The sequence below is a fragment of the Anomaloglossus baeobatrachus genome, chromosome 12 (genome assembly GCF_048569485.1).
Source record: "Anomaloglossus baeobatrachus isolate aAnoBae1 chromosome 12, aAnoBae1.hap1, whole genome shotgun sequence".
Classification (NCBI taxonomy): domain Eukaryota; kingdom Metazoa; phylum Chordata; class Amphibia; order Anura; family Aromobatidae; genus Anomaloglossus; species Anomaloglossus baeobatrachus.
In genome coordinates, this window is record NC_134364.1 from 25,644,698 (window position 1) to 25,672,163 (window position 27,466).

Genomic DNA, 27,466 nt, shown 5'->3' on the forward strand with positions numbered 1-27,466 from the left:
CTAAAAGGGGTTGTTTAGGGTTCCCCTTTAGGGTCAACCTCTGAGGCCTGCACAGATCTTAAGCTTGGGGAACCTATTAGGCCCCTTTCATATTACGTTTCAGTGGCTCCGTCGGGGCATACATCCGAAATCCCGCCCCTCCCCCACAAAACGTGTTTCAGACGTATGCGCCGACAGGGCCATTAAGTATAATGGAGCAGACAGAGCAAGCGTGTGTTCTGTCTTGCACCATTTTCGGGTCTATACAATTTGTGCAGGCGGATGCCCAGACGTAGCAGACTACGTTTGGGTGTCCGCCTGCAAAAAGCGTATACACCCGAAAATGGTGCTACATTATACTCAATGGCCCTGTCAGCGCATATGTCCGAAACACGTTTTGTGGGGGCAGGGGCTGGATTTTGGACGTATGCCCCGACGGAGCCACTGAAACGCAATGTGAAAGGGGCCTTCGAATAGAGTAGGCTTGACCACCGCACCGTTCTTTCCGTATGATGCTGCCAAGAATTGCTCTTGGCTTTTTCTGAGAATGAATGGAGCAGTGTCTTGTGTACCGCCCCAGCGTCAGCAGCCAAGACTGCTCGGATCCGGATCCGCGGTGGCTCGAGGGGTCTCCGGACCTGGTAGGGTTCGCGTGGTCATGCGAAATAAAAGGGGGGTATTTACAGGGAATTTTGTGTTTAGAGTTCGTGACGCCACCCACGGTGTGTGGTAAGGTGGAGTACCACCGCTGCTGTTGGGAGCGCCCGGTGGCGGTGGAATGGCAGCCAGGTGTTTAACCCCTCCGTGGGTAGGGGGATAATGCCCCGGGGCTTGATAATGGTGCGAGGGGGGATGCTATTGGGGAGGAAAGGGTCACTGCGTACTCACTCAGTCCAATAACGCTGACACCGACAACTTGTAAACCGAAATTCTGAGCACCGCTGCAGCAGGGAGGGAGTACGCCTGGGTCCCGTGCTCGTTGGTGTTGCTTGTTAGCCTGTGACCTTTCCCTTGGCACCTTCTTTACTGGTTGGCCCCTGTAGTATAGAACTAGTCGGGTCCCGCTCACCCGTATGGCTAATGGAGTGAGCTTGCTCTCAGGGTTTACGCTTGGGATTTTCTGGACTGTGTATTGGGAAAGTCCTATCCCCCTCGTTGCGCTAGTACCCCGATTTTGGAGCGGGTGGAGAACGAATTTTGAAGACTTCGCCCTCATCGGGTGAATTACCAGAACGCTTGAAGCTACTTACCAGCCTAGGGTCCATGTACCCCGTCGTGCCCTGGCCCTTGCCCTGATATGGCTCAAGGCCGCCGGCTGCCCTTCTCAGCAGTTCCGTGCCCCTTGACACGATCCCCTGCGACCGGGGTTCCAGCTCCTATCAGGCCCAGACCAACATCTGCCACCTAGTACTAACAGGGAGCCCAGTTCCTGACCTTTCCAATTGAGAATTACCACTCAACTACTCTCCTTCCTGACACTCCTGACCCTCCCAAACCAACCCCCCAAGTGGGCGGCCCTATTCCCTTCAGGCTGTCCACTGGTGTGTCTGGTGGGTGTGGTGCAGAGTGTTCCTAGGGTTTTGATTAGCCTGTTCTTAGCAACACCAAAGGCCAGGGACCCGTAACCAAGGAGGAGGTGGATATCATGCAGAAGGGCAGATTGCACAATACCCTGTGACGACCTGATAGGCCAGGGCGTTACACTTGGGCATATAATCTTCTGTTCCATTACGGTGCCAAAAATGGCATATTAGGGATAAAGACAGAGGCCACTGATCAGTAAGTCCTCTCTTATCCTGCTTAAGGTCTCTGTTAGAGGCTTTTTTCCCCCTCCCTACTTGGATACATGCACGCGGATACATGCACGCTCATCCATACTGATCCATGTGTATGGCAGGTGATGGGGTGAGAGCGCTCAGCTGAAGCCTTTGGCCCAAATCTTGCTATTCTCTTCAGAATTCTATCTTTGTAAAAGAGACGTGTATCATAAAACCAATGTTTGTAACTGAGGCCGGGGGTATGAGGCCTCCTTTTTCCAGGCTCCATTAGGTCAACCCTTTTAATTACTTTATTGGTCATAAATAGGAGACCACCCTTTGTATTGTGCTGCACAGTATTAAACACCAAAGTTCCCGCCATTGTTCTTCTAGACTACATGACTGCTACCCTTAAGGGTGCTTTACACGCTGCGACATCGATAACGATTTATCATCGGGGGTCACGTTGTTAGTGACGCACATCTGGCGCCGTTAGCGACATCGCAGCGTGTGACACCAAGGAGCGACGATCAGTGATCGCAAAAACGTAAAAAATCGTTGATCGTTGACACGTCGCTCCTTAACATAATATCATTGGTGGTGCATGCCGCTGGTTGTTCATCCTTCCTGTGGCATCACACATCGCTACGTGTGACACCGCAGGAACGACGAACATCTCCTAACCTGCGTCCACCGGAAATGAGGAAGGAAGGAGGTGGGCGGCATGTTCCAGCCGCTCATCTCCGCCCCTCCTCTGCTATTGGACGGCCGCTTAGTGACGCTGCTGTGACGCTGAACCCCTTAAAGGAGAGATTGCTCGGTGTCTCCAGCGACGTTGCTAAGCAGGTATGTGCGTGTGACGCTGCCGTAGCGATATTGTTAGCTACAGCAGCGATCACCCCATGACGAAACAGCGACGTGGGCGGTTGCTATCCCTAGCTATGTCGCAGTGTGTAAAGCACCCTTTAGGATTGACCGCACAGCAACTGAAATGCGACAGTGTCACGTAAAATACAATATTCTGATTAAAAAGTGCCTACGCTGCACAGATGTATAGTACAATGTGTTACTTTTGTAATTGTTTCATACCGGGACCTTAAAAAAAAAAAAAAAAAAAAAAAAAAGTGTGTGCTTCTTCCTAGACAAAGCAGGACATCTCCTGGATCAGTAACCTATAAGTGCAGCTTATGTCTGTCTTTCTGCCTCCTTCTTTGGATATGTTTCTGCCTGTCAGCTCTTACAACCAGCATGAATACAGTCTTTGGGTATGATTCCACTTGCGTATGGCTTCTGTGAGTCTCACATCAGTATCACCCGGCACGGCCACACACTCTCCTGTCAGGAGCATGGAAATACATGCAGCTGACCCGCTCCTGTCAGGAGAGTGTGCGCCGTGCCGGGTGATACTGATGCGAGACTCGCACGAGTCGTACGCGAGTGGAATCATACCCTAAAGCTGCATCCCTGCATTATTTTGCACTCCTCAACCCTGAATTCATGTTGTTAATCAAAATTTCGAGATCAGAGAGCATTAAAAATAATAGTCTGATATCTATGAGACTAGTAATCGTATTTACAACCCTAAAGGCCACTTTACACGCAGCGATATCGCTACCGATATCACTAGCGAGCGTACCCGCCCCCGTCGGTTGTGCGTCATGGGCTTATCGCTACCCGTGGCGCACAACATAGCTAACATCCGTCACACTACTTACCTGCCTAGCGACGTTGCTTTGACCGGCGAACCGCCTCCTTTCTAAGGGGGAGGTTCGTTCGGCGTCACAACGACGTCACTAAGCGGCCGCCCAATAGAAGTGGAGGGGCGGAGATGAGCGGGCAGAACATCACATCCACCTCCTTCCTTCCTCATTGCCGGCGGCCGCAGATACAGTGATGTTCCTCGTTCCTGTAACGCCTGCCTGGATCCACAGACTCAGATGGGCTGTAAAGGGGAGGCTAGAGGGAAGCCACTCACCAAGCAGGACCCCCAGAACCCTGAAACCCTTTAACCCCTATACAGAGATTTGGAATTACACAGGGCCGTGGAGATCACTACCTGTGGAAGGCTGCAGTCCGATGAGAGTAGTAGTCAGGCAGGGTCAAACCAGGAATTGCGGAACAGGGACAGAATCGGCAGGCAATGACGTAGTCAGCAAACGTAACAGAGGTCAAATCCGGATCGGGCAGCGAGGTACAAAAACAGCAGGCAGGAGGGTAGTCAGAAAACACGCAGAAGGCAGCACACAGGAATCACTAAACAGAATAGGACGGAACAAGAGCCAGGAAATCAGAACTATCTCTGGCAGTGATCATGTGACAGGAGGGGGAATAAGAAGGGTGTGGTGTCTTCCTATTGGCTGTAGCTGAACGCTGGCAACTTCAGCTGGAAGACACACGCCACCCACAGTCAGCCAGTGGTACTGCAGATCCCAAGATAACCCAGCCCAGTGGATGATCGGAGCCTGCGCCCACGAATGCTGCTGGCATCGACTCCTCTCCCATCACGAGCACCATCCACGGTAGGAACACGGCATCGCCTGGCGATCGGAGCAGAAGTCGCTGGATCAGACTCCGGCGGTGACGTAACAGTTCCTGGGGTTTCACAGATGGCGATGTGTGCTGCCGCAGGAACGACGAACAACATTGTACCTGCAGCAGCAACGATATTTGAGATTAGAACGACGTGTCAACGATCAACGATATAGTGAGTATTTTTGATCTTAACGGTCGTTCCTGTGTTTCACACGCAACGACGTCGCTAACGAGGTCAGATGTGCGTCACACATTCCGTGATCCCAACGACATCTCGTTAGCGATGTTGTTGCCTGTAATGTGGCCTTAACTCTGCCCTACAAAAGGAGCCAAAAAATTCCAGCTCTAGCCATCACTTAAGCTTCATTAATGGCATACTTAGCCAAGTCTTTGCTTTAGAATGCCAATGCTTGCCAAGACAACTTTTTATGTTGCCATAATAAATACATAGACAATATAAAAATGGTCATTTATAATAATGTACGAAAAGATGCCACCTCACTAATAATCCACGCCATTCATTTCATTAATAATTCATCTGTTTTCATGTACGTGTTTTACCCATGTTTTTCATGGATAGAATGTGTGCCTATTATGGTCTTTGAGGATGTTCACTTTTTTTTTTGTACCGAGTACTGTATTTTTCAAATTATAAGTCTTATTTTTCCTCCCAAAAATTTGGAAGGAAAGTGAGGGCTGCGTCTTATAATCTGAATGTAGCTTACCGCGGTGGTGTAGAGGGGTCGCAAGGGACCACGGGAATGCTGCGGTGGCTGGACCGATGCTGGGTGTGCGGAGACTGGTGCTGGGGCGGCTATGCAGTGTCAGCAGCTGCTGTATGGAGTCTCCGGCTGCTGCAGCTGCTGTGTGGGGTCTGCGCGTAGTCTCCGGCGGCTGGTCCAGGGACTGCTGTGCAGGGTCTCTGGCGACTTTACTGGCGCTGCGGGTCGGGCAGTGAGTACTTCAAATAATGCCACATGGAGTCGGCACATGCGCAATTGAAGCTCTTGGCTCAAGCTCTCATCTATGCAAGTGCCGCCTATGGCCCATTGATATCCCTCTAGCGGACTTCAGGAAAATGGCACCCGGAGGTGGCGCTTGCACAGATCAGATCTCGGCTTGCCATTGAGCCTAAAGGCCGCTTTACACGCTGCGACATCGCTCAAGCGATCTCGTTGGGGTCACAGAATTTGTGATGCACATCCGGCCGCATTAGCGATGTTGTTGCGTGTGACACCTTTGAGCGATTTTGCATCGTTGCAAAAACGTGCAAAATTGCTCATCGGTGACATGGGGGTCCATTCTCTAATATCGTTGCTGCAGCAGTAACGATATTGTTCGTCGTTCCTGCGGCAGTACACATCGCTCCGTGTGACGCCGCAGGAACGAGGAACCTCTCCTTACCTGCCTCCCGGCCACAATGCGGAATGAAGGAGGTGAGTGGGATGTTACGTCCCGCTCATCTCCGCCCCTCCGCTTCTATTGGGCGGCGGTTCAGTGACGCAGCTGTGACGTCGCTGTGACGCTGAACGAACCGCCCCCTTAGAAAGGAGGCGGTTCACTGGTCACAGCGACGTCGCAGGGAAGGTAAGTAGTGTGACGGGTCTGGGCGATGTTGTGCTCACGGGCAGCGATTTGCCCATGTCGCACAACAGATGGGCGCGGGTACGCACGCTAGCGATATCGGTCACAATATCGCAGCGTGTAAAGCGGCCTTAACACTCAATCTGTGTTGACTCCGGGCGCTATTTCATTGAAGCCTTCACCAGTTGCAGCAGCAGCAGCCGCCACAGCCCCAGCCCCAGCACGGCAGCACCAGCCGAGTCCCGGTCTCTGCGGCAGCTTCCGCCCCAGCCTACGCCGCTGCACCAGCACAGCTTTCTCCACCACTGCTACTGCCCCCTCTGTTAAGACACCACCAGATTACAAGACGGACCCTATTTTGTTTTTTTTCTCACCTTTTCTTGCTCTGAATTTGGGGTGCATCTTATAATCCGGTGCACCTTATAAAATGAAAAATACTGTAAATGAAAAATAAAAAACTAATGTGTGTAGTCCTGTCCATTTTGTACTGGTAGGAGAAGCTTGGACATTTTATTATTTTTTTTTATTATTATTATTATTATTATTATTATTATTATTAGAAATATGGCTGCCACACTGATGATAAATGTTGACAAAAATAGATGCAAATGTTTTTTATATTTTGCTGTTGTTTTTTTTTCTTGTGCGGAAAAATAAAGCCTGACTCCTACATAAGAAAATACTGAGGCTACAAAAAGTAACGTGAATAGTTCCAAGGAAAATACACATCCTCGCATTGTGATCAGAGCCTTGGAAGGTCTGGTAACACTCAGGCATACTTTTGCTCTTTTGCTTTTCATCTCCTCGCTTTTCAGAGCCAGAATGCAGTTACGTCAGGTACATTACGGGAAACTGCAAACAAAGCTTATAGAACGGCGTCTTCCAAGACGGTCGGCCTCGTCTACAAAGAGGAAATGTCTTGAGTACCAATTTGGGTGCTTGAGAAAATGGTAAGTTCCCATCTAGAGGGCATGGCTGATCTTCATAATAAATCAACCATCAATTCCACTTACAGAAAAGAGCTATAGCCCAAGGAGGATGCTAATTAGACATATCAGTCACTGCGTGCCTAAAAGGAATAGCCATCAAGTCGTTCACCTAATTACTTGGGATTATCAGCCATTAGTGTTCCCAACTGCAGTGGGTGAGGGGGCTGTGGTGCCCGAATCTGCGGGTACAAAACACAGGAAACATGGCCCCATCCTATAATATTAGCTGCTGTGAGCCTTGTGCGTCCATCGTCCACTCTCATCCTAATGTGTCTAAAGAATAGAAGTGTCAGAATAACAAGGAAACGGATATTACTAATTAGTCTTCCACGAGCACAAAAGTGATTTTTCCTATTAGTACATATATTACATTTTTATTTTTATTTTTTTAAATATTGCACAAATATTTCTTATTGTTTAGCACTTCCTATTAATACATATTACATTTTTTATTGTTTGCTTTTTAAATATTGCACAAATATTTGTTATTGTTTAGCACTTCCTATTAATACATATATTACATTTTTTATTTATTATTTTTTTTAAAATATTGCACAAATATTTGTTATTGTTTAGCACTTCCTATTAATACATATATTCCATTTTTTTTTTTTTTTTTTTAAATATTGCACAAATATTTCTTATTGTTTAGCACTTCCTATTAATACATATATTACATTTTTTATGTATTATTATTTATTTATTTTTTTTAAATATTGCACAAATATTTCTTATTGTTTAGCACTTCCTATTAATACGTATATTACATTTTTTATGTATTATTTTTTTTTTTTTAAATATTGCACAAATATTTCTTATTGTTTAGCACTTCCTATTAATACATATTACATTTTTTTTTTTTTTTTTTTTTTTAAATATTGCACAAATATTTCTTATTGTATAGCACTTCCTATTAATACATATATTACATTTTTTATTTATTATTTTTTTTAAAATATTGCACAAATATTTCTTATTGTTTAGCACTTCCTATGAATACATATATTACATTTTTTATTTATTATTTTTTTTTTAAATATTGCACAAATATTTTTTATTGTTTCACACTTCCTATTAATACATATATTACATTTTTTATTTATTACTTTTTAAAATCTTGCACAAATATTTCTTATTGTTTAGCACTTCCTATTAATATATTAATTTTTTTTTTTTTTTTTAAACATTGCACAAATATTATTGTTTAGCACTTGCCTCTGCAATTTTTCTTTTCATGTTTTTAATATATCCCTCCACTTTATTCTCCTTCCACGGGGCGTTTTTATTTATTTATTTATTTTTTTTTTTTTGCAGGACAAGTTGTAGATTTGAATAACTCCATTCACTTTTCCAAATAATGTCAGTACAAAAACAGGGGGAAAAAAATCCATGTGGGATGAAGCCGTGAAAAAAGAAAAGAATTACAATTCTGTCATTATTTTTCGGGTTTATATCCTAGGTCACTACTCTTTAATGCAGTCTTGTGTGGTGAGCCCGCGTTCATCCCTGCACATGTCTGCTGATCTGATCAATAGATGTGCAGCTCACAGGCATGGGTGGATCTCTGATACACCCACGCCTGTTAACTTCCTTAGATTATGCTGTCAGCGTTTGACAGTGTGATCTAACGCATTTCGGTGGGGATTGCACCAAGCCCTGCCGCCAACCTCAGTCCTGTGCAATGATCACAGGGTGCCAATGGGTTACCATGGCAGGGTGCGGTCAGATTATGACCCTTGTTTTTCGTGTGAATGTTGGCAGAGCACTGGCACTCACAGTAAGGCCTCTTTCACACATCCGTGTCTCCGGTACGTGTTTGGTCCGTTTCCTTACGTACCGGAGACATGGGCACACGGAGACCCATTAAAATCAATGGGTCTGCACTCACGTGCGTGTTCTGCCATGGACCGTGTGTCCGTGTGGGGCATACGTGTGCACATGTGCTCCACACGTAGACATGTCAGTTTTTCTCCAGCATCATAGGTATCACACGGAACGCAAGCAGACCACACGGAGGTGTTCCGTGTGACACGCACTGGAGAAAACACACATGTCTGAGAAAAAAATAATAAAACTTTACTCGCCTTCTCCAGCCCTGCAGTCTCTGCCGCTGCCGTCACTTGCTTCGGACCGCCGCTCATTATGCTCATTGCATATTCACTTCACTTTGGCCGGAAGCAGCAGCAGCGGGGAGTCGGCAGGACCGGAGACCGAAGATCAGCACCACGGACAGCAACGCCAGGGACCGGTGAGCAGAAAGTTCCCGTTCTCCGTGTATTATCACGGATAACACACGGAGAACACACGTGTGCCATAAACACGGCTCACGGAGGGCAAAACGCACCTCTGACACGTCCGTGATTTTCACGGACGTGTGAAAGAGGCCTAACACAGCATTTCTGCTGATCAGAACAGTGCTGAAGCCTTGCTCTGTACAGGAGAAGTAATTGGATAGTGCAAGCATGAGGGGACTAGTAAAATTAAGGAAAAAAAAAAAGAATTTTTTAAAAATATGAAACAAAAATCAAAAAGTTGAAACCATGCTCCACTGAAACGAAAACAATAAAAACCTCACACATTTTTGGTGTCGCCGCATACATAAATGCCCGATATATCAAAATATAACATCAGTTAATTTGATCAGTAAACGACATGTCGAGAAAAAAATAAATGAAAATGCCAGAATTAGTTTTTTTTGGTTGCAACATAGTATTAAAATGGAATACCAGAGGATTGGAACATCGTATCTACCTAACAATGGTATAATTAAAACCACCAGCTCAAGGCGCAACACATAAGCCATCACTGAGCCCCAGATCGCAAAAAAGAACACTACGGGTCTTGGAAAATGGCGAAAAAAGTACAATTTTTTTTTTTTTTTTTACAAACGTCTAAAAAAGTTTTTCACCACTTAGATAAAACTAAGCATGTTTGGTATCTACAAACTCGTACCGACCTGTGGAATCATAATGCCATGTCAGTTTTACCATATAGTGAACACTGTCTAAAATATCCCCAAAAACAATTGTGCAACTGCAATTTTTTTTGCAATTTCACCGCACTTGGATTATTTTTTTACAGTTTTCCAGTACAATATGGGGCAGAATGAACGGGGTCATTCAAAAGTACAACTTGTCCCTCAAAAAAACAAGCCTTCATGGCTATATTGACAGAAAAATAAAGTTATGGCTCTTGGATGTAGAGGAGGAAAAAAGATGTTTTGGGGTTTTTTTGAGGTTGACAAGTTGGGTTACTTAAAACATTTTGATCCTTTTTTGCGTTTTTTTTTTTTTTTTTTTTTAGATAGATGTGACCAAACAAGATTCTATTCTTGCATTTAGATTTTTATTAATGAATCGGGCTTTCTCCATAAAGACAGGAATTTCAAGGCTTGGAAAAGAGCGAGCACAAACGACAAAGTGTTAATATAGAGAAGTTAGTTGTAATTTTCACATTTGCTCTCCATGTAATCTATGGTGGTAAATATTGAGCTTCACGTGCGGTGGGTGATTAAATGGGTTCTCCACCTATACGGACAATATTACATACTTTTTTTAACTTAAAGTCCTGAATATAGCATAACAATAATTTTTGCAGTTGAGAATATTGCATCATTTGACTCCTACAGGCTCTTTGTTTCCCTGCACATCCAATTTTGACTTGGTCCATGCTCCTAAATTAGCTCAGCAGAGTTTAAAAAAAAAAAAGTTATTCTCAGTTATTGTTAAAAATCCCTCAACACAAATGTTTGGGGAAAAAAAAAGTTTTAAATATTCTCCTGTTAGACTATCAGAACGAGCTCACTGATAGATTCTTAGTTAACTCATTTTACAACACAGTAGTTAGAGAAATGAAAAAAGGTTTACAAAAATTTCTCCTGTTAGACTATCTGGACAAGCTCACTGATAGATTGTTAGTTAACTTGTTTTAGAACACAGTGTTTAGGTGACATTTTTGTAAACCTTTTTTTCATTTCTATAACTACTGTGTTCTAAAACGAGTTAACTGAGAATCTATCAGTGAGCTCGTTTTAAACTTTTTTCATTTCTATGTTAGATTCTCAGTTAATTCGTTTTACAACACAATAGTTATAGAAATGAAATAGGTTTACAAATTTTCTACTGTTAAATTTGCAGGACGAACTCACTGATGGATCCTCAGGTAACTCGTTTTACAACACAGTAGTTAAAGAAATGAAAAAAGTTTACAAAAACTTTTCCTGTTAGACTATCAGAATGAGCTCACTGATAGAACCTCAGTCAACTCGTTTTACAACAGCCCAGTTACAAAAATGATTTTGAGCCCCAAATACATGCATATAAGAAAGAGAGAAAAAAAAATGTTATATGTGTGTGTGTGTGTGTGTGTATATGTATATCTGTGTATTTATATAAGATAAAATTTATATTATAATATATAATTTATATTATATTATAAAATTTATATTATATTATAACACATATATATATATATTACATTATAAAATATATATTATAAAATATATATATTACATTATAATATATATATTACACTATAATATATATGTCGCGGGCGGGGAGGGACGCCGCTGCGCTGCGCTCGCTAACGCTCGGGTCCGGCGCTGCTGCTGCTCGGTGGCTCGAGCGGTGGGCCGGATCCGGGGACTCGAGCGGCGCTCCTCGCCCGTGAGTGAAAGGAGGGTTAGTGTGATTTGGGGGATTTGGTCCGTGACGCCACCCACGGTTTGTGGTGAAGGTGGGCACCACCGCTGCTGGTGACGGGGATCTCGGGAGCGATGGTAGGGAGCAGCTGGGATGTTTCTCTCCCCTCCGTGGGTAGGGGGGTTGGTGGTCCCGGGGCCCGGTGAGATGACGGGGAGGCAGGGTTGGCAAGGTGCAGGGTCGCTTGGACTGCGCAGCGCGGTGCCAGGTGGCACGGTGGTACTCACTCAGCCACAAATGGATGCAAAGTCTCTGGTAAAACAAACGGCTGGATGGACGGGTCCCGCAGCCGGCTGCTGTGGCTTCTCCCGGACGGTTGGTGGTGGCTGCCTTTCCCTGCACCATTTGTGTATCTTCGGTCCCGATGGCTTCCCACCGGTAACCCGTTCCCCAGCGTGTATATGGGCTGGAGGAGCCCTTTTGCCCGCAGGGTCTGGCCCTGGGAACTCTAGCTGTGGCGGTAGCTGTATTTCCCTTAAGCTGGTTGGACGGTTGCCTTCACTCGGGTCTTGGCTGTTTGGAAACCCCTGGGGTTCCGGTCACTAACGGATTTGACCTGTTTAACGGTGACTCCAAGCCTGGTCGGGGTCCGCAGGCCCTGCCGGTTTGTGCTGGCTTCTCTTCACTCCCCGGTTCGGTACCGGCGGGCCACCGCCCGTCCCCGGTCCTACGGTTCCGCGTTGATCTGCCTCTCCTGCAGACGGCCACCACCGTCTGCCAACCTTGCTCTCGGTGCCCGGGCCACGTACCCAGACACAGTCAGTTTGCTCCTCTACTACCACTTCCCTACTGCTCTCGAGCTCTGCCCGAGCTGAACTTCACTAACTTCCTTTCCCGCCTCCAGGACTGTGAACTCCTCAGTGGGTGGGGCCAACCGCCTGGCCCCACCCCACCTGGTCTGGACATCAGCCCCTGGAGGGGGGCAACAAGGATTTGTGTCTGACTGATGTGCCTATCTCGGAGTGGGGGTGTCGTGTTGTAGTCCCTGTGACGACCTGGCTAGTCCAGGGCGCCACATATATATTACATTATAAAATATATATATGTTACATTATAATATATATTACATTATAAAATATATATATATATATTTATTAAATTATAATATATTACATTATAATATATATATATATATATATATATATATATATATATATATATATATATATATATAAATTATAATATATATTACATTATATATATATATATATATATATATTACATGATAAAATATATATTATAAAATATATATTACATTATAAAATATATTTTATAATATATATACATTTTATAATTCAATATATTTTATAATATATATTTTATTATATATAATATATATTTTATATAATATATATATATATATATATATATATTTATATATATATTTATATATATATATAAAATGTAATATATATGTATATATATATATATATTTTATAATATCTTATATATTTTATAATATATATATATATATATATATATTTTGTAATATCTATATATATATATATATATATATATATAATATGATATTACAAAATATATATATATATATATATATATATATATATATGATATTACAAAATATATATATATATATATATAAAATATAATTTTTTATTTCTTATAAATTCTTAAAGGCGGACAATTCATATTACTTATAACATTTTATTTATTTTGTCTGATCAAATTCAAAAGTGACCATATTGACTGAAAGACTTTTCCGAGAGTCCTTTAATGGATATTTTTGCCACCGCCTGTGATGGAGCAGACGTGTCCATGTATACGTCACATTAATGATCAGGTAACAGCATTATTTGCACATTCCCTAGCGGATCACTGTTGGGTGGTATAGCCTGTAGGTACCAATGTTAATCTATCCGCCCTTAGAAGTCTTGGCTGTTTAACTATGACATCTATATCCTAAATGTTCACATTAATGAGCTTTCCTGTGCTATGATCTAAGGGATGAAATCAAGAGGACCTGATGAATAGGATTCCTGGAAACCAGGCGACCTTGACTCTACTGTAAAAAATCCTGTGCGTGATGGACCCTCTGATCCCCTCTTATCTCCCGGGGTCTGCAAATCATTGCAGACATGGGAGGGAAAGGTTTCTATACACAAGCCCCCCTCCTTACATGACATAGTGTTTTGATGAAATGCGTAGGAATAGGAACCCGTCTGCTTCGTATTATTCCCCATCACGCAGGGAAGGCATTTGCATATGATCAGCAAGGATATCTCATTAACTGTTATCATATGCATAGTATGGGATGTAGTACCCCATGTTCAACACCAGGTGGAGCTGTTGGCTCTTTAAAATGATGGGCTCTCTTCTATTAATGGTTGGGGGAACAGATGTGGATGATTGAATTAGTTTTTTTTTTAGTTTTTTTTAAAGCCTGGAGACTTAAATCCTGTTTCTGGAGATACTAAGGATTAATAAGAGTGAAAACAGCCTGCAGACGGGGCTATCACTTATCCTAAAGCCCACTGTGGCTTGTAGTATATAATATGGTACAAGTGTTACCTCTGCAGGCATAGGGCGACGTGAAGGGTTTGCAGTAATTGCCTTTAATCTTGTGGGGTGGACATGTGTCTGATAAAGTGATGATTATGTAACATGTCAGCTGTAATGAAGAGTAATTGGAAAAGTGTGGCGCATGTGAAATGTTTACATCTGCACTAATATGATTCATTTATTTTATATCACACCTTAAAGGGCCTGTGTCGGCACAAAATGACTGTTCAAACCAAGCAAAGGCGCTCAGTGCATCATAATGAGGCCGAATATTTAAAGGGAACCTGTCACTAAATTTGTCCCCTATAAACTGAGGTCACCACCATGAAGCTCTTATATATAGTATCCTAGAATGCTGTATATAAGAGCCCAGGCCACTCTGTACAACATCTTTTATTATACTCCCCTGCAGGCGTTTCGATCCAATGGGCGTCACTGGTCTTGGCCCGATGCCTCCTCTCTCCCTTCCACCGCCATCCTCCTGCCCATCCCTGTGTGGATGATGCGTTCTACATCATCCACACAGAGGCCTCCATTGCACTCCTGCACACTTCTCTCTGACAAGGCCAACAAGTTTCGGCTAAACAGCAAGTAAAAGATGGCTCCAGCAAGAATGAAGTAAAATCTTCACTTAACATACATGTTAAAATCCATGTGTAAATCAAAAAAGTCCGTGGAGCCTCTGTTAGGAGTCTCAACACAGAAACTAGCCAGATATCCCTCCGGGAAGGACCTAGCCAAGGAGTGACTCTTTTAGGAGACCACCATAACCACCATATTAAGTGGCCCTTTTAGTCAATATCCAACTCTTTGACAAGTTTAAAGATATGACAAGTGGAATCCCAAGGCCAGGGATCCATCCACAGACAGCTGTTTCGGGGTATTGCCCCTTGGCTAGTAGACCAACAAGACAAAACAATCACTGATCTCGGGGAGACCAGCCAGAGAAAACACTGCCGGAAGCCAGAGAAAGCGCTCAACACAGTGAAATCCTAGGTGCATTGCGCCCTGGGAAATATGCAAATCAAAAAGGTCCATGGAGCCTCTGTTAAGAGTCTCAACACAGAAACCAGCCAGATATCCCTCTGGGAAGGACCTAGCCAAGGAGTGGCTCTTTTTAGGAAACCACCATATTAAGTGACCCTTCTGGCTAGTTTCTGTGTCGAGACTCTTAGGAGTCTCCACAGACTTTTTTCATTTGCATATTTCCCAGGGGGCAATGCACCTAGGATTTCACTGTGTTGAGCGCCCTCGTTGGCTGCCGGCAGTGTTTTCTCTGGCTGGTCTCCCCGAGATCAGTGATTCTTTTGTCTTGAAAATCCAAGTGTGGCAGAGCTAGTCACTCAAACTGCATCCTGGGGAAATTATATAAAAACCTTAAAGTGACCTGTCAGGTGCAATATGCACACAGGACCACGAGCAGTTCTAGGTGCATATTGCTAAGGCTGCTTTCACACATCCGGTTTTTGCTGAACGGCACAATACGACGCTTTGCAGAAAAAAATGCAACCGTTTCTTTTTTGCCGCCGGTTGCGATTTTTCTGCATAGACTTGCATTAGCGCCATATTGTGCCGCATGGCCTTGCGTTGCGTCCGTTTTTTGCCGGATGCGGCATATTTAGCCCATGCGGCGGCCGGATGGAACATTGCATGGCACGTTTTTTTGTGTGGCAAAAAAACCGCATCGCGCCAGATCCGCGATTTACAATGCAAGCCTATGGACGCCGGTTGCGGCGTCCTGCATCAAAAAACGCATCCGGCAGCCGGATGCGGTTTTTTGAACTGCGCATGCTCAGTATCAAGCCGCATCCGTCAAAAACCGGACGGGCCGCATGGAAAAACTTATGCAACGGATCCGTTTTTTTCGCCGCATCCGTTGCATAGGTTTTTGAACCGGATTGTGCCTGATGCAAAAAAACTGATGTGTGAAAGCAGCCTAATCCCTAACTGTCCCTGTATCTAGTAACATAGATAAAGAGATCAAGAGAGCAAGTCACTAAATAATCAATGGACCTGTAGAAAAAGCAGACACGGCAGGCAGAGGGGCAGAGAAGAAGCAAAAGACCCTTCCCAACGAGTCCTGCCCAGAAGCATGAATGACATCATCATATAAACTTTAGAGGAAGAGTATTCAGCAACCACAGATCGGATTTCTTCGCCGCAGGTATCCATTTAATCTGCATCACAATGTCATTATGGCCATGTGTTTACTTTATAATGCTAAATTCTGCTGACAGGTTCTCTTTAAGAGCCACACCCCCTTGGTAAAGATTATAACATTTAGCGCTAAATGTAAAAGCTCATATCTCTGGAACCCTATGGTGGTTTTTAGAAAATCAAAAAATGTCATACCCGGGGCAACATCTGGTATAAAATAAGAGCAACATTTTGCCTATTTTGAACTAGAGACAGGTCCTCATTAAACCTGTATGTTTAATGTTTAAGATTCTATTGGGAAATCCTGGACGTACAGTAATCGGTAAACCTGGGCTAATCCATTCCTTCCTCAACTCCCATGTGCTAGATGGCTCGTGTTCCTGCATCTTACATATAGTATCGTTCAAGGTTTCTTATCTTCACTTGTACTCGGGCGTAAATACAATAGGGGCAGGGGTTGCAATCGCACCTGGCCCTGGAGCATAGGGGGTTCCCAAAGGTTCTTTGGCGTACATGGAAAGACCAATATTATTAAAAGCTTGCAATAATTGTGGCCCAGTTGCAGTATTTGCATTGGAGCCCATAAGTTCAACTTACGCCACATCTTGTACTATTGATTTATGAAATATAGACAAAAAGACTGACGGCACTCATCAAACTGAGGTGTGAACAGGTGCATAACTGAACAGGACATAAAATGTAAAAAAAAAAAGACAGTTTGCACTCTGATCAGGCTAAAGTATGGAAACCATGAATGTGTGAATATAGACCTGCATTACTGCTAAGGGAAATCTAAGAAAAATGCGATATTTAGCATATAGAAACGGCTATTTGCATATCTGCCCAGTTGCCACGTCACGGCATATCTCGTAACTGGGTACCTACACTATGCTGAAGCCTCTCTCTAGGTTAAAAACCTCCTGTGTATGGGCAAGTAGGAACCTTCTATATAGGATAAGATTACCTATGGCAAGTGGGGGAGGGGTGCACGGTCAGAAGGTATGACCCTCTTAATATAGACAAAAAAACTGACGGCACTCACCAAACTGAAGTGTGAACAGGTGCATAACTGAACATGGACAAGTATGGGCAAGTAGGAACCTGCTACATACCTTCTGACTTTGCACCCCTCCCCCACTTGCCACAGGTAATCTTATCCTATATAGCAGGTTCCTACTTGCCCATACACAGGAGGTTTTTAACCCAGAGAGAGGCTTCAGCATAGTGTAGGTACTCAGTTACGAGATATGCCATGAAGTGGCAACTGGGCAGATATACAAATGGCCATTTATATATGCTAAATATCTCATTCTTCTTAGATTTTCCTTAGCAGTAATGCAGGTCCATGTTCACACATTCAAGGTTTCCATACTTTAGCATTATCAGAGTGCAAACTGATTTATGAAATCTATACAGGTATAGTTGTGCCGCCCCCGTGGTAGCAGCCGAGCTCCTCGGATCCGGGTTCTCTGTGGCTCGAGGGTCTCCGGACCCAGGGGTCGTGCGGCCACTCAAATATAAGGAGGATATTTACAGGGGAGTTGTGTGACGCCACCCGTGGTGTACGGTAATTTGGGGAGTACCGCTGCTGCTGTTGGGAGTACCCGGGGTGATGAAGGTGGGCAGCAAGGTGTTGTAACCTTCCACGGGTAAGGGGGGTGCCCCGGGACTCGGTGAGTGGAGCCGTGCGGTGCAGGGGTCACTCTCGTAGTCACTCAGTTCATAAGCAGACACTGACAACCGGGTAAACCAAGTCTCTGAATGCCGCTGAGGGGAGCTCGTCCAGGTCCCATCCCCAATGGTGCTGCCTGGTGATCCGTGACCTGCCCCCCTGGCACTTAGTTTGACTTCAACTTGATGGCCTAGTAGCATGGAACTAGCCGGACCTAGCTCCCTACTATGGTTAAGTATGGGAGCTTGCTCTCAGGGCTCACGCTTGGGATTTTCTGGACCGTTTTGGATTTGGAAAGTCCTATCCCCCCTCGTTGCACTAATGCCCTGATTCTGGAACGGGTGGGAACAGATCATAAAGGTATACCGGATCCGTCCAAAAAAAAAAAGGATCCGTTTTTGCATTTTCTGTGCCGGATCCATTGCATCAGGCACAAGCCGGATTGTAAACCTACATCTTCCCTTAAAGGGAGGGTCTCATGGAAACAGCAAAACCAACAAGAGTCCCAGTGGCCAGGACACCAATACACAAAATGTAGGGGGGAGACCACTGGTAAGAGAGAGACCAAGACACAAGTACTTAGTGAAATAGAAAAATATTTTAATAAACTACATGTGACATAAGGACAGACAGTAGTGACGAATAGGATCTTAAAATCGCCAGACACAAGATTGCACAAACACCACCTGCAGATATAATGAAGCTGCTAGATATGAGAGGGTTAATGTAAACCCCCCTCCCCCCCCAGAAAGCCAGAGGACGGGGAGTTCATGTGATAAATAATAGACAGGTAGTAGTCACCCACGTGTACCTCCCCCTATGTATGCCAAGGGAACATGTCACGAAATAAACATATAAGAGTAACTACCTTAAGACATGTCGGGAGTGCTGCCAGACTAAGCAGGTAGCGGTGGGCAGAGCCCCGACGCACGTTTCACCGGGCGTGGCTTCATTATATCTGCAGGTGGTGTTTGTGCAATTTTGTGTCTGGCGATTTTAAGATCCTATTCGTCACTACTGTCTGTCCTTATGTCACATGTAGTTTATTAAAATATTTTTGTATTTCACTAAGTACTTGTGTCTTGGTCTCTCGCTTACCAGTGGTCTCCCCCTACATTTTTGTGTATTGGTGTCCTGGCCACTGGGACTCTTGTTGACAAGCCGGATTGTGCCTGATCCCAAAAAACTGATGTGTGAAAGTAGCCTAAAAGTGATCTTCTGCAGTGACCTTTCATTATTTGCAGACAGTAGGTGTAAGGATTGACATTGCACTGGTTTCTAAGCTACAGCATAGAGACCCGGCTCATCTAAGCCTCCCTGTCTTCTATTTCCAAGAGCTCTAGGAGAGATGTGTTTTCTCAGTGGGAGGAATGCTGTCACTTGGTTAAACTTTAACTAGATGTGTGTTAGCACCCTGGAGCCTGCTAAGTACCTCTGTTTTCTTTATAGGCAGCTCACGGTGCCACAAGGTCTGTGATGTGAGCATGAGGGGGATCCATGTATCAGAAATGACACATTGTAAAACAAACTGCTTACAAGTGGCGCGCTGCATATTGATCCGCAAGCATCGCTCATACAAGGAGACTGTTGCTTTTCTATTTCTGGAGCTCTGACACTTCATCCTGACTTCCAAGAAACGTGTATAGCCAGAATGAGCAGCCATAGAGGCTCCCTTTACTGCCGGGTGCTTGTGTTCAGTATTTATATAAAAGGCGATTTATATCCTATACCGCTACCGAGTACTCGGAATCGGGAATTGTTTTGGGGTTTTTTTTCAGCAGTCAACATTGAATTATTTTTTTTTTTTAAATTAAAAAAAAATATTTAACCAGTGCATTTAATTTTGTATTGCAAATAATTGATTATATAATCACTAATTATTAAAAAAAAAAAAAAATCAAGGCACCTTCCTAAAATGGCATCATCCACAACTACAGACAAATACACTTTTTTTTTTCTTAAAGTACAGAATTATTATATATTTATACTTTATCATTTTTTTTATAGTACAAATGAGATTTCACTTTTCCTGTAGGTGGCGCTCATGAAGGATTGCAGCACTTGGGACCATATGGTAACATACCAAACATTGTAGCGGAGCTAACAGGGGACAACATTCCTAAAGACTTCCGGGAAGATCAAGGATATCCAAACCCTCCTAACCCATGTCCTGTTGGAAAAACAGGTATAGTTAAACTAGTATCTGATATTAAAGCTGATATAATATGACAAAAATATATGGCTCTCATTTATGATGGACTGCAACTATGTTTTCTTCACAATGTATTTTGGTAAAGGAGGAAATAAAGAGAGAAAATGACCTTCAAATATATATATATTGCATGCTAATTTACTCTTCAGGCTTGAACACTAGTGCCACTTATTGGAAGTAGCAATCATAAAATTAGATATTGACCCTTTAATGAGCCTTGTCATATGTCTTAGGATAAAAGCCAAATCAGAATCTCAATTTGCAGACGCATGTTTCGGGGTGTTGCCCCTCATCAGTGCAAATTATGATATCTTATTTGTGTAATGCCTGCCTGGATCCACAGACTCAGATGGGCTGTAAAGGGGAGGCTAGAGGGAAGCCACTCACCAAGCAGGACCCCCAGAACCCTGAAACCCTTTAACCCCTCTACAGGGATTTGGAATTACACAGGGCCCTGGAGATCACTACCTGTGGAAGGCTGCAGTCCGATGAGAGTAGTAGTCAGGCAGGGTCAAACCAGGAATTGCGGAACAGGGATAGAATCGGCAGGCAATGACGTAGTCAGCAAACGTAGCAGAGGTCAAATCCGGATCGGGCGGCGAGGTACAAAACAGCAGGGAGGAGGGTAGTCAGAAAACACGCAGAAATCAGCACACAGGAATCACCAAACAGAATAGGGCGGACCAGGAGCCAGGAAAATCAGAACTATCTCTGGCAGTGGTCATGTGACAGGAGGGGAAATAAGAAGGGTGTGGTGTATTCCCATTGGCTGTAGCTGAACGCTGGCAACTTCAGCTGGAAGACACATGCCACCCACAGTCAGCCAGCGGTACTGCAGATCCCAAGCTAACCCAGTCTAGTGGATGATCGGAGCCTGCGCCCACCGCTGGCATCGACTCCTCTCCCATCACCATCCACGGCAGGAACACGGCGTCGCCTGGCGATAGGAGCAGAAGTCGCTGAAGCAGACTCCGGCGGTGATGTAACAATTTGGCTGTATGAGAGGCTTCTGACTGGGGTCTGAGGAGGAATGTTTCTCCTTATAGACAACAACATACCTGACATATCAGTGTAAGGAAGCCTATAAGCCATGCACTGCTCCTCTGGGACATTAAAGGGAACATGTCACCAGACTTGGCGACTGTAACTTGCGGCCAGCACCAGTGAGCCCTTATATACAGCAATCCAGAATGCTATATAGAAAATCCCATGCCGAGCTGTAGAATGTAAAAATCACTTTTATAATACTCCCCTACAGAGGCGGTCCGGTCCGAGGGGTGTTGCTGCTCTCCGGTCCGGTGCCTCCTCTCTGCTGTGTTTGCCATCCGCCTTCTACCCAGCCCAGTATGGACGACTGGTCCACTCCTACGTCAACCACAGAACCACAGAAGCCGGCACTGCGGTCCTGCGCAGGCACGCTTTGATCTGCCCTGCTTAGGGCAGGTAAAAATATTGTAGTGCGCATGCGAGGCCGGTCTTCACCTTTCTTCGCACATGCGCATTATACTACTTTTGATCTGCACTGAGCAGGGCAGATGAAAGCGCACCTGCACAGGACTGCAATGCTGGCTTGTGTGGATGACTTGGGACACGTCATCCATACTCGACTGGGTAGAAAGAGGGCGGCAATTGCAGCAGAGAGAAGGCGCTGGACCGGAGAGAGGAGGCGCTGGACTGGAGAGCAGCGACACCCATCGGACTGGACCGATCCCATAGGGGAATATTATAAAGGTGTGTTTTACGCTCTACAGCGTGGCCTGGGCTCTTATACACAGTATTCTGGAATACTGTATATCGGGGCTCACTGGTGCTGGCTGCAGGTTATAGTCACTAAATCTGATGATAACTTCCCTTTTAAATATACAAATTGTGTATTCCAAGAGTAAGAAGACTTGAACTCTAGTGCCACCTATTGGGAGTTAAACCACAGCCATATGCCTCTCATTCAGCCAAATCAGATTTCATGCTTTGCTCTGAGGAGGAGCAACACTAAGGCTATGTGCGCACGTTGCGTAAATTCATGCAGTTACGCTGCGCTTTGCAGCGCAGCGTAACTGCATGCGTCCTGCGTCCCCTGCACAGTCTATGGAGATTGTGCAGGGGCCGTGCGCACGTGGCGTCTCAGAGCGCAGCGCTTCGGCTACTGCCGAAGCGCTGCGCAAAAAGAAGTGACATGTCACTTCTTTCCTGCGCTTTGCCGGCAGCTCCTGCTCTGTCTATGGCAGGAGCTGCAGGCAGAGCGCATAGAATCGGCGCTCACTACGGACATTTCTGCAGCGATCTAAAGCGCACATGTGCTCTTCAGATCGCTGCAGAAATATCTGCAGGGCTAGTACGCAACGTGCGCACATAGCCTAAGAAACAACATGTCTGCAAATTGAGGGTTTGGCTTTTATCCTAAGTCGTATGGCAAAATTCATTAAAGGGCCCATATTGACTTTTAGGATTATTACTCCATTAGGTGGTACTAGAGTTCAAGTCTTTGTTTCATTTTTTTTTTTTTTCTCTCTGAAGAGGCAATTTGTATATTTAATGGGAAACTGTCCCCTACTCAGCTATGGGGTGGTCCGGTCCGGTTCGTTGGGCATTGCTGATCTTGAACCGGCATTTCCTCTATCCTTGCGATCACCATCCTCCTTCCTGCTACGTGTGGATGACGCGTCCTATGTAATTCACATAGTGTCCTCTGTTGCGCTCCTGCGCATGCGTGCTTCTCTCTGCCATGCTAAGGGCAGGGCAAAGTACTGTAATGCGCACGGAAAGGTCAAGGACCATCCACACATACGCGCAACAATACTTTGCTCTGTCCTAAAGGCCACTTTACACGCTGCGACATCGCTAAAGCGATGATGTTGGGGTCACGGAATTTGTGACACACAACCGGACGCGTTAGCAAAAACGTTCAAAATCGCTAATCAGTGACATCCCCCCCTAATCTCGATTATCGTTGCTGCTGCTTCCACGATGTTGTTTGTCGTTCCTGCGGCAGCACACAGTGACACCGCAGGAACGAGGAACCTCACCTTACCTGCGGCCACCCGTAATGAGGAAGGAAGGAGGTGGGCGGGATTTTCGTCCTGCTCATCTCCACCCCTCCGCTTCTATTGGGCGGCCGCTTAGTGACGTCGCTGTGACGCCGAAAGAACCGCCCCCTTAGAAAGGAGGCTGTTTGCCGGTCACAGCGACGTCACTAGGCAGGTAAGTAGTGTGACGAGTCTGGGCGATGTTGTGCGCCACGGGCAGTGATTTTGCTCGTGTTGCACAACCGATGGGGGCGGGTACGCACGCTAGCGATATCGGTCACTATATCGCAGTGTGTAAAGTACCCCTAAGCATGGCCAAGCAAAGTGCGAGTTCGCAGGATTGCATGGAGGGCACTGTGTGAATGATGTAGGATGCATCATACACACAAAACGAGGAGGACAGCGATCGCAAGGATAGAGGAGGTGCCAGGCCGGAGAAAAGCGACGCCTATCAGACCAAAATATATCGGACTGCCACGCAGGTGAGTAGCTGACAGGTTCCCTTTTAGTTTCGCAGAGGAGCATTACATGGCCTATAAATCTCCTGACACCGGCATTTCAGACATGTCACTCTCCACAAGGAGAGCTGTATATAATGTAGTGTTCTGTATCCTTCACTAACTGGTCCAATTAGAGTAAATGTTAAAACAAAGCATTTAGTTACTATGTAAAACCAAAATATATTACAAACAAGTGACAAAAAACCCTAAATATTTTAAAATTGAGAACAATGGATCTCAAAAATACTACTATTATTAATTAGTCATGCCACAATTGCTAAACCGTGACCTAGTGGCCTCATTAACAATAATGATAAGGAATATATCTCCAAACAGATGTATGTAAGCACAATGTTTTGCACTTATTGTTGATTACCGTATATATTTTGAAGCACATGACCATATAACTACAGAATAGAGTTGAGCGGATTGCCAATAATCCGGTTCTGGCGGATCAGTGGCTGACAAGGAAGTCCGAGATCGGATCCGGAATCCAGGCCAACATATGTCAATGAGGAGGAGCTGAATCCGAGACGAGTGAGAGCGAGTGAGAGAGCGAGTGAGAGAGCGAGTGAGAGAGCGAGTGAGAGCGAGCGAGTGAGAGAGCGAGTGAGAGCGAGCGAGTGAGAGCGAGCGAGTGAGAGCGAGCGAGTGAGAGCGAGCGAGTGAGAGCGTGCGAGTGAGAGCGTGCGAGTGAGAGCGTGCGAGTGAGAGCGTGCGAGTGAGAGCGTGCGAGTGAGAGCGTGCGAGTGAGAGCGTGCGAGTGAGAGCGTGCGAGTGAGAGCGAGTGAGTGTGTGTGTGTGTGTGTGTGTGTGTGTGTGTGTGTGTGTGTAAAAAAAAAAAAAAAAAAAGCCGAATCCGGATCGTGCACCCGGAATCCCGCGTCCGGGTCAGACCTGGATCTACCGCTGAAACCGCGCGGATCCGGATTTTTCAAGTCCGGGTCCACTCAACACTACTACAGATGTCTCAAAGGATCATTCCCCCAGTCATTAAATGAAGCCCACATCTATGAATACAGAATTACATGTATGCAGTCTGTTTGGTTGCCATATATATTAAAAGAGAGTATAAATGTCATTCTGTATTCACAGATATATACAGTTTATAACAGTGAGTACACCCCTCACATTTTTGTAAATATTTTCTTATATTGTTTCCTGGGACAACACTGAAGATAATGACACTGTGATACAATGTACAGTAGTCAGTGTACAGATTGTATAACAGTGTAAATTTGGTGTTCCCTCTAAATAACGCTGGCAAGAAAAGTGAGTACACCCCTAAGTGAAGATAGCCAAATTGTTCCCAGTTAGCCATTTTTCCTCCCCGGTGTGATGTGACTCAGTGTTACAAGGTGTCGGGTGTCAATGGGGAGCAGGTGTGTTACATTTGGTGTTATCTCTCACACACTCTCTCACACTGGTCACTGGAAGACAACATGGCTCCTCATGGCAAAAAATTCTCTGAGGATCTAAACAAAGAATTGTTGATCTACATAAAGATGGCCTAGACCAGTGGTTCCCAAACTCCAGTCCTCACGACCCCCAACAGATCATGTTTTCAGGATTTCCTTAATATAGCACATGTGATGCCTTGATAATGATTCCATCACCTGTTCAATAGTAAGGAAATCCTGTAAACATGAATTGTTGGGGGCCATGAGGACTGGAGTTTGGGTAACACTGGCCTAGACTATAAGAAGATTGCCAATACCCTGAATCTGTGCTGCAGCACGGTGGCCAAGACCATACAGAGGCTTAACAAGACAGGAGCCACTCAGAGCAGGCCTCGCCATGGTCAACCAAAGGTGTTGAGTGCACATGCTCAGCATCATATCCAGTGGTTGTTTTGTCAGAATTAATGTATGAGTGCTGTCAGCATTACTGCAAAGGTTACAGGGTGGGGAGTCCGCCTGTCAGTGCTCAGACCATACACCGCACGCTGCATCACATTTGTCTGCACGGCTGTTGTCTAGAAGGAAGTCTCTTCTAAAGATCATGCACAAGAAAGCCTGCAAACAGTTTGCTGAATACAAGCAGACTAAGGACATTGATTACTGGAACCATGTCCTGTGATCTGATGAGACAAAGATAAACTTATTTGGTTCAGATGGTGCAAAGTGTGTGTGGTGGCAACAAAGTGAGGCGTACATCTGGTTGTCTTGCCTACAGTCTGGCATGGTGGTGGGAGTGTCATGATTTTGGGTTGCATGAGTGCTGCCGGCTGTGGGGAGCTACTGTTCATTTACAGAACCTTGAATGCCAACATGTACTGTGACATACTGAAACAGAGCATGATCCACTCCCTTCGAAAACTGGGCGTCAGGGCAGTATTCCAAAATTACAACCCCAAACACATCCAAGACGACAACTGCCTTGCTAAAGAAACTGAGGGTAAAGGTGCTGGACTTGTCAAGCAGGTCTCCAGACCTAAACCCTATTGTGCTCCTCCTCAATTGGAAGGTGAAGGAGCACAAGGTCTCTAATGTGCTCCAGCTCCGTGATGTTATCATGGAAGAGGATCCAGAGGCTCCTGTGAAGCTCTAGTGACCTCCATGCCCAAGAGAGGTAAGGCAGTGCTTGAAAATAATGGTGGCCACACAAAATATTCACACTCTGGGCATATGTTCATTTTCACTTAGGGTGTACTCACTTTTGTTGCCAGCGGTTTAAACATTAACAGCTGCATGTTGGGTAATTTACTCTGTTATACAAGCTGCACACTGACTACTTTACATCAAATGAAAGTGTCCTATCTTCAGTGTTGTCCCATGAAAAGATCTAATAAAATATTACCAAAAATCTGAGGGGCGCACTCTGTTTTGTGATAGTGTAGGCTTCATTTAGTGACTTGGAGGATTGTTCCCAAATAATACCCCGCTTAAGACATTTTAAGTGGGGTTTTTTGTCACTTATTTGAAATATATCTTGGTTTTAATAATGGGCCTAGTGGGTTTTTTTTCAACACATCTAAAATATTATTTATTTCATGTCCAATAGTTATTTTTTTTTCACCTTCACCAGGACATATCTGCCTAAAAAGGTTGTCTAGCCTTTTTTTTTTTTTTTTTTTGTCTCCGTATACTGGGAAATTAAATAAGTGATTGTCACACTAGGTACGGTGAAGTACCAAGCACACAGCGAAAAGGAAGGGAAACCCTGTGTCTAGGGAGAGGGAAGATGGTGACCCCTGACCAAGCCTACAGCCGGTCCCTGGGGTCCCTCACTACCCTAGATAGGTTCCACACCTACAGTGCCTTGTGTTATATTCGGCTCCCTTGAATTTTTCAACCTTTTCCCACATTTCAGGCTTCAAACATAAACATAACATTTTTAATATTATGGTGAAGAATCAACAAGTGACACAATTGTGAAGGTGAACGAAATTTATTGCTTATTTTAAACTTTTTAAAAAAATAACTGAAAATTTGGGCGTGCAATATTATTCATCCCCTTTACTTTCAGTGCAGTAAACTCACTCCAGAAGTTGATTGTGGATCTCTGAATTATCCAATGTTGTCCTAAATGACTGATGATGATAAATATAAGCCCCTGTGTGTAATCGTCTCCGTATAAATGCACCTGCTCTGTGATAGTCTCAGGGTTCTGTGTAAAGCACAGAGAGTATCATGAAGACCAAGGAACACAACAGGCAGGTCCGTGATACTGTTGTGGAGAAGTTTAAAGCCGGATTTGGTTACAAAAAGATTTCCAAAACTTTAAATATCCCAAGGAGCACTGTGCAAGCGATAATATTGAAATGTAAGGAGTATCATACCACTGCAAATCTACCAAGACCCGGCCGTCCATCCAAACTTTCATCTCAAACAAGGAGAAG

The 27,466-nt window shown here is 44.6% G+C and overlaps 1 protein-coding gene across 1 annotated transcript in view; it reads left to right on the forward strand.

Annotated features, from left to right (window-relative positions):
* Positions 1-27,466, forward strand: part of LOC142257967 (neuroendocrine protein 7B2-like) — a 229,620-nt gene that overhangs the window by 175,059 nt on the left and 27,095 nt on the right. Inside the window, exon 3 of the mRNA XM_075330308.1 lies at positions 19,926-20,075. Within this exon, the coding sequence (XP_075186423.1) occupies positions 19,926-20,075 (150 nt within the window). The remainder of the gene's footprint in view (positions 1-19,925; positions 20,076-27,466) is intronic.